Below are 15187 nucleotides of genomic sequence, written 5' to 3' on the forward strand. Positions count from 1 at the left end.
AAAATCCTGCGGCGCATAGAATTGCACCCGTCCAACGTGGTCATGGTGGCGCCGGAATGGCCGCGCCGTCCGTGGTTTGCGGATCTGATCCAATTGTCGGTGGCGCCGCCCCTTCGTCTACAGGGGTTTCCGGGGCGCCTTCATCAGGGCCCCGTCTGTTTAGAGGATGCGGATCACTTCTGTCTCGCGGCATGGCTTTTGAGAGGAATCGTTTGAAGCGCAAAGGTTACTCAGATGCGGTAGTTGCCACATTGCTGAGATCCAGGAAGCAGTCTACATCTCTGGCTTATGTTAGAGTCTGGGTAGTTTTTGAAGAGTGGTGCGTAGAGCGGGGTCTGGATCCCACTTCCGCTACTATTCCTGATATTTTGGCTTTTCTCCAGGCTGGGCTGGCCAAAGGTTTAGCATGCAGTTCCCTACGGGTCCAAGTGTCGGCGCTTGGTTGTTTGCGTGGTAAAGTCAGGGGAGTCTCCCTGGCTCTCCACCCTGATATTTCCCGTTTTCTTAGGGGAGCGAAACACCTCCGTCCTCCTTTGCGGTTCCCTTGTCCATCTTGGAACCTCAACTGGGTGCTCTCGGCCTTATGCTCAGCTCCGTTTGAGCCTCTTAAGCGGTCTACGATCAAAGATCTCACGTTGAAGACTGTATTCCTGATAGCGATTGCGTCCGCTCGTTGAGTTTCCGAGTTGCAGGCTTTGTCCTGTAGGGAGCCCTTCTTGCGCATTTCCGATTCGGGGGTTTCTTTGCGGACCGTTCCATCTTTTCTGCCTAAGGTCGTATCGGCTTTTCATTTGAATCAATCAGTTGAACTTCCTTCTTTTGCGGTAGGGGAGTCTTCTGACCCAAAATCAAGGGACTTGAGAAAGCTAGATGTGCGGAGGTCTCTTCTTCGCTATCTAGAGGTCACAAATTCTTTTCAGTTGATGGATCATCTGTTTGTGTTGACATCGGGTCCAAAGAAAGGTTCTGCTGCGTCCCGCACGACGATCGCCCGTTGGCTCAAGGAGGCCATTGGTTCCGCGTACATTTTGCGCGGTAAATCACCGCCGGTGGGTCTTCGTGCTCATTCAACGAGGTCTCATGCTGCGTCTTGGGCGGAATTTTCTCAGGTATCGCCTCAAGAGATTTGTAGGGCGGCTACCTGGAAATCGTTGCATACATTCATTAAACATTACCGGTTGGATGTTCAGGCTGCTGATGCTGGGGGATTTGGAGAGAGGGTACTCCGAGCGGGACTCTCTGCTTCCCACCCTCGGTAACTTAGCTCTGGTACATCCCAGGTGTCCTGGACTGATCCTGGTACGTACAGGGAAAGGAAAATTAGTTTCTTACCTGATAATTTTCGTTCCTGTAGTACCAAGGATCAGTCCAGGATCCCGCCCGCAGTATTGCGCTATAGTAACGGAGAGTCCGCTCATTGTTGTTTTTTAATACGCTGACCCCTTGTTTTGTTCGCTCTCCCGGTTGGGGAGTCTGTTTTCCTGTAGGGGTGTTGTAGTTGTTTTTTGGTTTTCTTAGTGAATTTCTATAGTTAGCTATGTTGGCTTTTGGATTTTCTACTTTGACATTCCGTAAGACTGAGGGGCTGTGACTGGCACAGGGGCATATATGGCTCCGCCCACAAGTTTTAATCTGTCTCCATCTACTGGTGCGGAGTCACAACCCAGGTGTCCTGGACTGATCCTTGGTACTACAGGAACGAAAATTATCAGGTAAGAAACTAATTTTCCTGTATCACTCTCACAGTGGTAAGTGGAGATAGCTGCATGTATGACAGTCACAGTGGTAAGTGGTGATAGCTGCATGTATCACAGTCACGGTGGTAAGTGGAGATAGCTGCATGTATCACAGTCACAGTGGTAAGTGGAGATAGCTGCATGTATCACAGTCACAGTGGTAAGTGGAGACAGATGTATGTATCACTGTCATATTGGTTAAGTGGAGACAGCTGCATGTGTCACTCTCACAGTGCCACAAGGAGAGCCAGTGGATGTACAGCACTCAGTCACATGTCTTTGTCCTGCAGTTAGAAGTGGAGCTGCCCTTCTTACCTTGCCCATGTTCCTCTTCCAGGCACCAAAGGTGAAGCCTTGCAGTTTGAGCTGGCACAGACTGGTTTCAGCGCCCAGATGCTGGAAAAGGTAAAGGTGGTTTCCGCAATAGAAGGGCGGGTGTTTCCAGAGCTGCCAGCGTTTGAAAATTCAGATGAGAGGGGTCCTTCAGTGACGGGATGGAGTAGGTTAATGCTTTCCAGGGGCAGAGTAAAGAATGCTCAACGTTCATATCCAACGTGAGGGACTGTCCCAAGGAATCGTGGTCTTTTCGCAGCTCTGGATCTCAGTCCATGGAGGTGTCCTTTGCTGTTTATTTTTAAAATATTGCCAAGAACTGTTCATCAGCATAGTGGGTAATTACTTTTTAATTTATAAAGTGCTTCAAAGTCAAGGCGCTGCACCTCAGTAGCTGCAGGGGTTTCCTTTCATCGAGGGTTTTATTCCTTTTTCTCCTTAAAAGTCTTGTTTCACTATTCTAAGCCAATTAATTGCACTTTAAAAAGAGTCATCAAGCCCCAAGAGTCTGCCCCCGCCCCCGAAGAGAAACTCTTGATCATAGCCAAGTGTGGGCACAAATTAAAAGTGCCCACACCACCCCTTCCCTCTCACTGGCACATCATCATGTCCCCACCACAGCCTCCACGAGGAAGCCCTGCATCCCCCGCAGTGCCCACCAGGCAGGCTCCTAACTCCCGTGCACTCCTCTGGACCCCTGACTTCCACCACCCACTTTTCATCATCTGCCCCCAGGTACTCCTAATGGGGCAAGAGCGATCCCCAGTTGCTTCTGCCTGCTGGAACCATAATTCATAAAGGCACCAGCAACTGGTTCCATTAGGAGGACCTGGGGAGATGATGGGGTCCAGAGGGGTGCGAGGGTGACTAGGAGTCTACAGGGTTTGGGAGGGAGGGGGTTTTCTTGGAGAGGCAGGAAGAATAGGTTGAGGAGATCAAGGGGCAGGCCTGGGAATGAAATTCCAATAAAGAGAAATGAGAGAAACGAAAACTCAACAGAATTTTGTTGGGCTTTGAGTCATTTCAGTTGGGAGATTTATTTATTATTTATTTATTTAACACTTTTGTACACCGACCTTCATGAAAAAAATTTCATATCAGATCGGTTTACATGTAACAAAGGGTATAACTTAAACAAGAACAATTCACTAGAAGCGGAAGTGACATATAACAAGGGTAGTTAACTTGGAGGCTAGGCTAGTCAGAGGTATAGGACAGTGTAACTGAAGAGTAAATGTACATTTAAACTGAAGAGTAAATGTACATTTAAACTGAAGAGTAAATGTACATTTAAACTGAAGAGTAAATGAAAATTTAAACTGAAGAGTAAATGTACATTTAAACTGAAGAGTAAATGTACATTTAAAGACAGTGTAAATGACTCAAAATGAACCAAGAAATGTTATTGAGTTTTCCCTGTTGTAAAATGACAGTACACCCCTCGTTATCAGTGCAACGTGGAACAGCAAAAGAAATGTAGGAGCATGAAGCCCCCAACCTTAGGAAGGAATTTGTTTAGGATAGGATTGGAACCCGGAGATCAAGGATGCAGCAGGGTTTGTACAATGAGGCCCTGCACCCCCCCCCCCCCAAACTCTCCTGTCTAGGATGATCTGATTGTCGAACTTCCAGTAGCAGGGAGCAAATGATACTTGGCCGTATGCCCCCTGCTTGCAGACCTCCAGGAGCTGACCTGTCTTCTCTCCACTTCACAGCAGGCCCTCCTGGTGGGGGCAGTGGGGGCCTTTGACTGGTCTGGTGGCCTCGTGCTGTACGACACAGAGGATACGAAGGTGGCTTTTCTGAATGAGTCTCACGAGAATACCAAGACAGCAAAATATGGCTACCTAGGTACAAGGAAAGCAGACCTTTTTTTTGTTTTGAATTCTTTCCTCTTCGGAAGCCTTTTGGTTTGGTGTCTAGTATGATCTCTGTCTTGTTCACGTGTATAAAAGCCTTTCAAACTAAAGTTGGGGTGTATTGGAACCACACAGAGGAGGGGGAGAGAAAGGATGAGGAGTATGTGTGGATGTGGTAGGAAGCAGGAAGATAAGGAGCAAAATGAACTGGAACAGGAGTTAGGGAGCAGGAGAACCTCCCCAAAAAACCATTGGTCTGGAGTTCATTGGGAGGGAGTTAAAGAGCAGGACAGGGTTCGGGATGCACTGGGAGAAGAATCAGAAGGCAGGCCTGGTGAGAAACCTCTTGTTGCTACAGATTCAGTTTGATGTGTGTGAATTCAGGCTTGGACGATGCCCGACCTTCAGCATACAAACCTGGGAACTCTCTGGGTTTCAACTGGAGACTCAGGAATTTCAATTAAATCTTTAGCATGGTGGAGAGATATCAGAGAATTTTCACTTTCCTGTTCCCTGCAGGTTGCCTGGAAAGGGGGGGAGGGGGTTGGGAAGCAATAGGAAGGGAAGCTTTTCTTTGCTCTGCTCTACTTTGTCCAATTCAGCCTCACCCCTGCAGAACAGGAGGGTAGTGACTTTTCTCTGCTCTAGCATCAGCCTCACTCCCTCCTCTCCTGTTTCGTGCATGGTTGCCTGGAAGATGAAGGGACGGTACAGGAAGCAGAGGACCATTTTTTTGTTGAGTGAAATTCCTTGCAGGAGCCTTGTGCACCCATGCCTAGAGAGGAGGCGAGCACTGGGGGTCAGGTGGAGAGAAAGGGTTAGAGTGTTGGGGTCAGTTCTGGAGGGAGGGGGAGAGCACTGTGATTGCTCCTGAGGATTGAGGAGAGAGTGCTGGGTTCATCCCTGGAGGAGGGAAGAGAGAGAGAGAGAGAGTGTGTGTGTGTGTGTGTGTGTGTGTGTGTGTGTGAGAGAGAGAAAGGAAATTTGGTTCTTACCTGCTACATTTCGTTCCTGTAGTACCATAGATCAGTCCAGATTCCTGGGTTTATTCATCCCTGCCAGCAGATGGAGACAGAGAAAGTTTCACTGACACTGCTTCATTATCCCTGGTGCCGCCTGCACTTCCTCAGTATTTCTCTGTCTCCAGCAGATGGTGGCTGGTACATAAACCTGCAGTTCTGCAGTCTGGCGAGTTCTTTGTTTTTGTGAACCTTCCCCCCAGGGGTTTTTGGGTCCTGGGGGATCCTTCCCTGTTTGGTCGAGGTGGATGAGCTGGAGGTCGGGGACCTTTTTGTATGCTCGCTCCGTTGATCCGTGGGGTTTAAATCTGATGGTCCAGATCCCGCCCCTTTACGAGGCTGCTTAGGTGGCTGTTGGCTCAGGGCAGCTGGGGTTTTGTTCCTCAGCTTGCCTCTCCTTTTTTGAACTTTTGGCTGTTTTTTGGTTTCACCTTCCTCTCCTTCTTTAAGTTGGGCTGATCTGAGCTGGACAGCTTTGTTTTCCAGCCTTAGGATAGGGTGGTTGTTGCCAGTTTGAGTAAAGCTGATTAAAAAAAAAAATAAGATCAACAGGAGCAGTTTTCGAGATAAGGCTCCAGGCGTTTATTGGCAGCGAGGGACGGGTTCTCTCCTCTTCTCCCGCTCATTGCGGCGCTTTGGACTCGGCACAGGGGGCCTTTTCCCGCCATTTCCCCTAGGGTCCGCAGCTCGGTGTGCCACACATGTGGCATGGTGCCGGTGCGTTTAAGCCGCCGAGGGCTTTATGCAGTGTGCGTTTCGGGGAGAGAAATACTTTCGGAGCCCCAGCAGCCACAAAGCGGAGGAAGCGGGGTACCAACTCTCCCGCGATGGTTAATTCTGTGAGAGAGAGGTCTGTGCATGTCAGACCTTTGGCCTCTGTTGGCGCAGGAATAGCGGCCATTTTGGGTGCTTATGCGGCTTTATCTGTGCCGACGGAGGGGGAGGGGGATTTTCCCCTGAGACTTTCCCCAGTGCAATCGGGTCCCATGGAGGGGCAGGGTGGGGCAGATGAGGAAGCTGGTTTAAATCTGCCTAATTCTAGGTGCGCTAGGACTGAGGCCACGCACTTTCCAAAGGCTCCTCGCTCTTTTTCAGCTGATTTTGTCCTGCTGCTTCATGAGGCTTATTTGGCACAGCAGGCAGGGCTAGGGTACCAGCAGGCAGGGCTGGGGTCCCAGTCTGCACCCCTGGTGGTTCAGGGCTTTTCTTCTAGTCCTAATCAGTCCTGTGGTAACCGACCTTCCATGGTGCAGTGTTTCCTGGTTCCTGTTAGGGCTAGTGAGGTCCCATATGACTCAGTTGAGTCACAGGAGGCCCCCAGAGATTCGGGGGCAGTGTTGTCGTTGGACCAGGATTCTGATCCGGACGCAGCCGGCACAGTTCCGGGGGATGATCTGGAGTATATTACGATCTCAGAGGGGGACGACTCCAAGATACTCAGCTTGTTCCTGAGGGAAGAATTAAGTCATTTGATTCCTCAGGTTCTAGAGGAGCTTGGGCTATAGGTCCCTCAGGAAGACTCAGACAAGGAAGGGGCAGATTCAGTCCTGGATGGACTTAGGGGTCCCCCAAGAGCTTTTCTCTATCAAAAGTCTGTGAAAAAGATGGTGGATTGGGAGTGGGGAACTCCCGATTTCAGCTTGAGAGTGGGAATGGCAATGTCAAAGCTTTATCCCTCGTCTGAACAGACAGAGTTTTTTTCTCTTTCAAAAGTGGACACTGCAGTTTCGGCGGTCACAAAGAAGATGACTATCCCCATCGCTGGTTCTGCAGCTTTGAAAGATGTTCAGGATCGGAAGCTGGAGATTCACCTCAAAAGGATCTTTGAAGTGTCAGCCCTGTGTCTGCGGGCTGCCATCTGCTCCAGCTTCATGCAAAGAGCGTGCCTACACTGGGCACAACAACTTCAGGATGGGCGGACAAAGTCTGGTGACGAGGCAGCTAAGGCTGAGCACTTGGAAGCATCGGTTGTGTACGTGGCGCATGCTTTGTATGATTTGGTGAGAACTTTGTCTTCTATTATGGGATCCACTGTGTCAGCCAAGTGGTTATTGTGGCTGCGTAACTGGTCGGCGAATGTATCGTCTAAGTCCTAATTGGGTTCGTTGCCTTTTAAGGAACGTCTTTTGTTTGGAGAGTTTCTGGAATACTTGATAAAACAACTGAGCTGGCATACATTCTCAAGGGACGTCAGTACCTGAAAGTTTGCGGGCTCACTCTACAAGGTTGCAAGCAGCTTTGTGGGTGGAGGTTCAGTTGATTTCACCACAGGAAATTTGTAGAGCGGCGACTTGGAAGTTGCTGTATACTTTTGTGAGGCACTATAGTATAGATGTAGGGGATCCGGAGACTCGGTCATTTGGCGAGAGTGTCTTGCAAGCGAGATTCTCCAGGTCCCACCATAATTAGGGAGCTCTGGTACATCCCAGGAGTATGGACTGATCCAGGTATATACAGGAAAAGGAAAATTGGTTCTTACCTGCTAATTTTGGTTCCTGTAGTACCACGGATCAGTCTAGAGTCCCGCCCACTGGGGGAAAGGGAATTTTGGAGAGTACACTTGAACTGTGATTTGTAATGACTCTGAAGAATGGCACATAACCTTGTTTTATCACACTTAAGACCCAATGGTCTGACGTGATTCTGACCTATTCCTCGTAGAACAGAGCCAACCAGCCCCCTATGACTGGCACCGAGGAGTGGACCAGCTTGTCATCATTGGGTGGACTTGGCCCCACCACCGCCCTGGGAGGAACCATCTTTTCCAGGCCTGCTTCCTTGAAAGGATTGGTTCCAGGATGGCAGCCTTCCCAAGGACTGTCGCCGAGAGTTCCCTGACGTTCTAGTAGGCCAAAACCACCTAGTTCCTCTGAAACAGGAATGTGAGGGAAAAGAGCCTTTTGGTTTTGGCTTATCTTTAGGCAGTTTATGAACCTTGTTCTCCCCAAGAAGCTTGATCATCTCCTCCAAGTCCTGACAAAAGAGGAGCTTCCCCTTGAAAGGCAAGGCTCCTAACTGAGACTTGGATGTGACATCAGCCGACCAATTTCTCAACCAGAGGAGCCTGTGGACCGAAACCACCGACATCATTGTCCTGAAGGATGCCTGACCAGATCATACATTGCATCAGCTCCATAGGCCACCATAGCTTCCAGACACTCTGCCTGCTGCGTCTCAAGCTCAGACAAGGACTTGTCGGCTTGCAACAGCTGTACCCATTGCAAGCCAGCTCTCAACATGAAACTGCTCAGACAGCCACTCAAATCCCAAGAGCAGACACTTGAAATATCTTTTTGAGATGCACTTCCAGCTTCCGATCCTGAAGGTCCATCAGTGCTGTAACACCAGAAACTGAAATAGTCGTCTTCTTCGTAACCGCCGAAACGGATGCATCCACTTTACGGTCCTTCAGGAGTTCGAGTGTTTCCTCTGGCAAAGGATACAACTTATCCATGACTCTGCTGACCTTCAGGCCTGTGTCGGGAGTAGCCCACTCCTAAAAACACCAGCATGCTGCCCGACTGGAGAAAAGGAAAAGACCTTGTTAGACCCCAAAGGCCAGTCATGACCGGATCTACCTCTTCCAAACCCGATTCCTCTCAAGGGATTTTTAAGCCCAGCTCTTCCAGAACCACAGGAATCAAAGAATCCAGCTCCTCCCTGTGGAACAACCATTCCACCTTGGGATCATCTGCTTCCACAGACGGGCTTTAGTTCAGTGCCTGATCTGAATCCTGGTCTGCAAAACCCAGATATGACCCAGATTGGCCCTGCCCCCCGCGGATCCCCCACCTCTGAAGCGTCAGAGGAGGTGTCCGCTGCGGTAGATAGTGCTGGGGCCCCTGGGACCCACCTTTGTAGCCCCAGCAGGTCGAGAGGTCCTGGCCTTCTTCACCGGTCTTGAGCGCGCTGAAGTCCCCTGCACAGCTTTAGATTTCCTGGCCTTATAAGCCTTATGCAAGAGGAGAACAAACTCACATGAGAAGAAGGAAGAAGAATCAGAATCCTCCCAGGAATCATCTTCAGCCTCCTGACCTCCCCTGGAAGCCCTAACCATAGGGGACAAAGGAGGAGAGAAATCTCCCTCACCCTCCGCGGCGTGCGAGGCAGCGGAAAAAGTGGACAAAATAGCCACCGTTCCCGCGCTCAACAGGAAGGGGCTGTCCACCGGCTGCCTTGCTGCGGAGAGCCTTGCGGCACCCGGCCGAAGCAGTTCTCCCCTTCCCCGAGGTGTGCTCTCCTCCAGAGAGACACCAGGAGCATCCGCCCTCGCGGGAGAGGCACGTGCATGCATCTTCACAAAGAGCACAGCATGGCCCGCGCGGCATTGAAAATGTGGCACCGAGCTGTGGCAATAACAAAACACCTCCGGAGGAACGGGAACTGATAAAAGAGCTGCCTGATCGCCTGCAATGAAAAATTCTGGGCAAGCGTGCCAACCTATGGCAACCCCTTCTTTGCCTTTAGTCTCTTCCCTTTTCTTCTCTTTTTTTTTTTTAACAGAACTTTAAACAAAACCTTAAAGCCAACTTTAAAACAGGGAATTAAAGACAAATAGCACTTTCCTTGACAGAAGACTGGCAGCAGGCTCTGTTCCATCTTCAGGGTGAGGGAACTGAAAGCTCCAGCTTTCTACCCTGTCTGGCAAACAGGGACCGAGCAAACAAGGATCCCAACGCCCTGCTCGTCTGCCTCACAAACCAGGAGGGATGGCCCCCACCAGGACCTAACAACCCACTGGGAGGCAAACAAACTGGTGTTTGAGGCTTTTTTCTTTTCTTTTTCTTTTTTTTTTTTTTATAAATTTCAGACTGCAGACTGCAGGATTTGCACCTCCACCATCTGCTGGAGACAGAAATACTGAGGGACTGCCGGTGGCACCTCGTGTTAAGTAGCAGCGTCAGTAAAACTTTCTCTGCCTCCATCTGCTGGAAGGGAGGCATAAACCCCAGGAGTCTGGACTGATCTGAGTACGTACAGGGAAAGAGTGTCAGGGAAGGAGAGGAGTGAAAGAGAGAAAGGTGACGCGCATACTCATGCAGAATCTCAGGTTGACCACAACTCAAAATGTTTCCAAGTATGGTGCTGCTGTCTGTGCAGCTGCCCAAGTACTGACACAAGAGCAGAGGTTAGAGAGGCAGGCTGAAGTGCTGTAAGTGTTTATTTCTAATTTCTGCCTCTTCCGGAGCAGGATACAGCGTGGCCGTGGTGCAGGGGAAGCAGGGCCCTTTATACGTATCTGGAGCTCCACGCCACAGCAATAAGGGCAAAGTGTTGGTGTTTGAAAAAGACACTACAACCTATCACCTGCTTCCATACCTGGAGGGAGAGCAGGTAATATGTGTTAACTGCACCGTTGCTGTTGTGGGACCGTCTCTCGGGCACACAGGGAGTGCGCGTGCTGAGAGAAGCAAGATGACCAGTGCCAGGTGCTTGGCTCATTGTACAGCCTCGTCTCTGGATTATTCTCTTTGTTGGTTCACCACCTGCAGAGGAATCCAAGCAGATTGGGAGGATACAATTGAGTGATGAGTGCGGAGATGTCCTGAGCCTCTGGCTGCGAATGGTGCCCCAGAGCTGCAGTGGCACGTATGACGTGTTGGCCTGCCCTGACGGCGCCTGGACACACATGCTTGGATCAAGCTGGTTGTTGCAGCTGAGACTAAATAGGGAGCTAGGAGGCCTGTGGGAGCATGGATAACACTGTAGAGTTTCTTTTGCAAGGTTTCATAGTTTTCCATCAGCCCCCTCTCTTTCCATGGCAGGACGGGCCCAGGTCTGGTCCTGATTTCCATATGTTGCCTTCTGGCTTTGTCAGCACACCCATGACTTCAAACACCAATTTGGAATTGATGGATTGTTTCTTACTAGTTTGTGCATCTCTGCTGCTAGTTAGTGATAGTTACTAAGCTGTCTGTACCACCGTGATTGCCCCTCACTGAGCATATTAACGCTTGTCACAATCTCATTCTGGCACACAGGTGGGATCGTACTTTGGCTCTGAGCTCTGTCCACTGGACGTGGACAATGACGGGATGACAGATTACCTTCTCGTGGCAGCCCCGTTTTATCACATCAGAGGGGAAGAAGGAAGAGTTTATGTGTATAGGTTTGATAAACAGGTAAAGCTACTGGACTGCTAACTGAATTGATTGCAGCACCTGATGTAATGACCAGCAGTGAGCATTATAACTTGCATGGAGTCCTACCTAAGGTAGCCAGTCATATAACATGCATGATAGAGCATGCAAAGACCAACGTGTTGGGGGGTGATGGATCTTTTATATCTACCCTATGAAATGAAACTCAGAGACCTAAATATGTACACCCTGGGGGGGGGGGAGAGAGGGGGGGAAGAGGGAGAGGAATGTGATGGAAACATCCAGATACATCAGAGATATCAGTGACACACAAAAAGCAGTCTCTGTCAGTGGCAAGGAGGTTCTAGAGCAAGAGATCAGAATATGAAGCTGCAAAGGCCTGGGCAGACTTAGGAGTAACATCAGGAAATATTTCTTCACATAAAGGATGGTGGATGCATGAAATGGCCTCCCAGGGGAGGTGGTGAGGGAAAAACTAGGGAGAAGCCCAGAAGATGTGTGGGTGCGAGGAAGTGAGCTAAGCCTGGGATCGGGGAAACTCTGCGGTGGTGCAGCAGGAAGGGGTAGGCTAGCCTGGCCTGCTGCCCTTTTCTCTGTGTCTGGTATATTTATTCACTCATGGAACATGTAGGTGAGGGGTTTTTTGGGGGGGGGGGGGTTTTGGGTTTTTTTTTTTTTTTTTTAGCAAATGCATTCTCCAGTGTGTTCTGATACTCCAGTTTGTTTCTGCTGGCAGGCGCCTCACTCCTAACGAGGTTTTGGAGCTGAGCTCTGTTGACAATGTTCTTGTTTTCCTTCCATGAATGTGATGTGTTCTGTGAATAACCGTTCTGCTTCTCCCTCTAGGACACCTTTACCTTCGTTAAGAACTTGGGAGGGCTGCAGCAGTACTCATTTGCCAGGTTTGGATTTGCCTTGGCTAGTATAGGTGACATCAATCGAGACGGTTACAGTGACGTGGCGGTAGGAGCACCCCTGGAGGGACATCTTCTAGATCCAGATTCTTTCGGGAGCATTTACATCTACAACACGGACACTCGGGGTATTATGGACTCTTTCTCTCAGGTAGGATGAGGCCTTTGTAAACTCTGCAGCTGTGTTGGGGTCTGGGCTCGCTGCTGTACAAGGTGATAGAGAGTTGGAGGGAGTGGGTTAATAGTGTGTAAAACGCAGAGTCCTGGACCGGATGGCTGTTTTTATTGTGCAATGGTTCTAGATTAAATCATGGAAGTCTTATGTAGTGCAGTGCTGACATTAGAATGTTGGGCTCTCTTGTTTAATTAATGGTGTGGGATTTATATGAGCTATCAGCTCGCTCTATACTGCACCTACAGTTCAACTTAAAATGAATGGTGTCTTGACAGAGCCTTTTCTACTTGATAGGGTACAGGCAAGACTGTCCTCTATATTTTACTCTTCCTCTAGAACCCTTTGCTCAAGTTATACCTGATAATGTGGATATAACAGGAATCACCATGAGCCATTCTGGGCACAAGATCACTCTATATGCAGCTGGAAAGGCCTCTAATTTCTCTGCCTAACTTTATGACAACATGTAGAGAATATAGTTGTCTTGCTGATCATAAGCTGAATTAATATTCTATCTTATATCTCTTTTCCCCCTTCCAATGGAATTATCACTCTGTATCATATTTGGCTATTGTCATTCCCATGCATTTGAATATTTTATCACAATTTAAGATGGAATTATATATCAGCTTCTCTTTTAACCAGAAGGAATGTGGTAAAAATGAATTCACTTTGAGAATTCTCTTTCTTTTCTTTGTGGTCCCTTGTGTGATTCCTGATAGTTTCTTTTTACGAACTTAATAGAATTATGTCCACCTATAACTGGGATGGGAAAGTCCTAGCGGTTCCCTTAAACTTTTGAGGAGGAGGGGGCCTTTCTCCTCCAGTCCGACCAGTAAGGCAATTCTTATTATTGGGCAGCCCAGGGGAGCGTTCTGCACATTTGGTAATCTGCAAATTTCAATTTGCACTCGGTCAAAACTGAGAACTGAGAAGCAATTTGCGTCCTTATGATGTGAGATCTTGGCTATTTCCACCCTCCCCTCCCCCCACCATGATATAATGAAGGAGAAATTAAACTCTCATCCTTTAATAAAATCGACTTTTCTGTTTGGGAGGAATTTACAAAGTTATTCCAGGCTTCAACACCTCTGCCTCCTTTATCTTCAGTTTTACCTAATCCGTTATTGGAAGAAAGGCTGGGTAGCCCTTCCAGGTTCCGCTGGCTGAAGGAGGGAGGATTGTTGGAAAAAGCGGCTTTTCGTCAGGAAATTCAATTAGAGATACGTTTAAGGAAGCGGACACCCATATTTACAAGCAGACCATTTCCTCTGGTCTTACAGGGTAGAGTTGTTAAGATCCTTGAGTGAGCTTGAACTAAGATACATGTAAGTAGAGGAAAGGTTTACATAAGAACATAAGAACATGCCATACTGGGTCAGACCAAGGGTCCATCAAGCCCAGCATCCTGTTTCCAACAGTGGCCAATCCAGGCCGTAAGAACCTGGCAAGTACCCAAAAGCTAAGTCCATTCCATGTTACCATTGCTAATGGCAGGGGGCGGATTTTAAAACCCCTGCGCGCGCCTATTTTGCATAGGCCGCCGGCGCATAAAGCCCCGGGACGCGCGTAAGTCCCGGGGCTTTCGAAACGGGGAGGGAGGGGGCATGTCCGGGGGCGTTCCCGAAACGACGTGGCGTTTCAGGGCGGGCCGCGGCGTTTCGGGGGCGGGCCCGGGGCATGGCGCCGGCCCGGGGGTGTGGTTGAGGCCTCCGGACCACGCCCCCGGGACCGGAGGACGGAGCGGGGCTGCCGGCGACGCGCGCAAAGTTACGCCTGCTTTCAGCAGGCGTAACTTTGCCGACCAAGGTAAGGGGGGGGTTTAGATAGGGCCGGGGGGGTGGGTTAGGTAGGGGAAGGTGGGGGGAGGGCGAAGAAAAGTTCCCTCCGAGGCCGCTCCAAAATCGGAGCGGCCTCGGAGGGAACAGGCAGGCCGCGCTGGGCTCGGAGTGCGCAGGTTGCACAAATGTGCAGCCCCTTGTGCGCGCCGACCCCGGATTTTATAAGATACGCGCGGCTACGCGCGTATCTTATAAAATTTGGTGTACTTTTGTTCGCGCCGGTGGCGCGAACAAAAGTACCCGCATGCATAGTGTTTGAAAATCCGCCCCAGTGGCTATTGTCTAAGTGAACCTAATAGCAGATAATGGACTTCTCCTCCAAGAACTTATCCAATCCTTTTTTAAACACAGCTATACTAACTGCACTAACCACATCCTCTGGCAACAAATTCCAGAGTTTAATTGTGCGTTGAGTAAAAAAGAACTTTCTCCGATTAGTTTTAAATGTGCCCCATGCTAACTTCATGGAGTTCCCCCTAGTCTTTCTATTATCCGAAAGAGTAAATAATAACCGATTAGTTTTAAATGTGCCCCATGCTAACTTCATGGAGTGTGCCCTAGTCCTTCTACTATCCGAAAGAGTAAATAACCGATTCACATCTACCCGTTCTAGACCTCTCATGATTTTAAACACCTCTATCATATCCCCCCTCAGCAGTCTCTTCTCCAAGCTGAAAGTCCTAACCTCTTAGTCTTTCCTCATAGGGGAGCTGTTCCATTCCCCTTATCATTTTGGTATTTATTTATTTATTTATTTTTAGTTTTTATATACCGATCTTCTTGCATTAGATACAAATCAAACCGGTTTACAAAGAACGAAAACTTGCCTGTAGGCTATACATTGAACCATGAACATATAAGAAAACTCTGGTTAACATAGTTATAAAGTTAACTAACTAGTAAAACAATTAGAATTACATAGTGATAAAGGTCACAATAAGCGAATGATCCATATAATTGAACTTGGATCTAATAAGGATAGAATAAAAGAGATGAAGTGCTAGGGAAAGGGGAAAGAAAGATAGAATAAGATCAAAGGGTATCTGAAGGTCTCTTCAAGGGAACATAAGTTAGAGAAACTAAAAGTGAAATAAGAGAAAAAAAAACCCAAAAAAAAAAAAAACAAGGTACAGAGAAGATAGCCCTTCTCTGTACCTTCTCCATCGCAATTATATCTTTTTTGAGATGCGGCGACCAGAATTGTACACA

The 15187-nt window shown here is 48.7% G+C and overlaps 1 protein-coding gene across 4 annotated transcripts in view; it reads left to right on the forward strand.

Annotated features, from left to right (window-relative positions):
• ITGAE (integrin subunit alpha E) overlaps positions 1–15187 on the forward strand; it is a 151868-nt gene that overhangs the window by 98978 nt on the left and 37703 nt on the right. For all 4 annotated transcript variants that reach the window (XM_029611310.1, XM_029611307.1, XM_029611309.1 and 1 more), the window contains 5 exons: positions 2074–2141; positions 3785–3920; positions 10139–10281; positions 10929–11069; positions 11895–12113. In XM_029611310.1, coding sequence (XP_029467170.1) covers positions 2074–2141; positions 3785–3920; positions 10139–10281; positions 10929–11069; positions 11895–12113 — 707 coding nt within the window. The remainder of the gene's footprint in view (positions 1–2073; positions 2142–3784; positions 3921–10138; positions 10282–10928; positions 11070–11894; positions 12114–15187) is intronic.

This window comes from Rhinatrema bivittatum, chromosome 8 (genome assembly GCF_901001135.1).
Source record: "Rhinatrema bivittatum chromosome 8, aRhiBiv1.1, whole genome shotgun sequence".
In the NCBI taxonomy this organism is placed as follows: Eukaryota; Metazoa; Chordata; class Amphibia; order Gymnophiona; family Rhinatrematidae; genus Rhinatrema; species Rhinatrema bivittatum.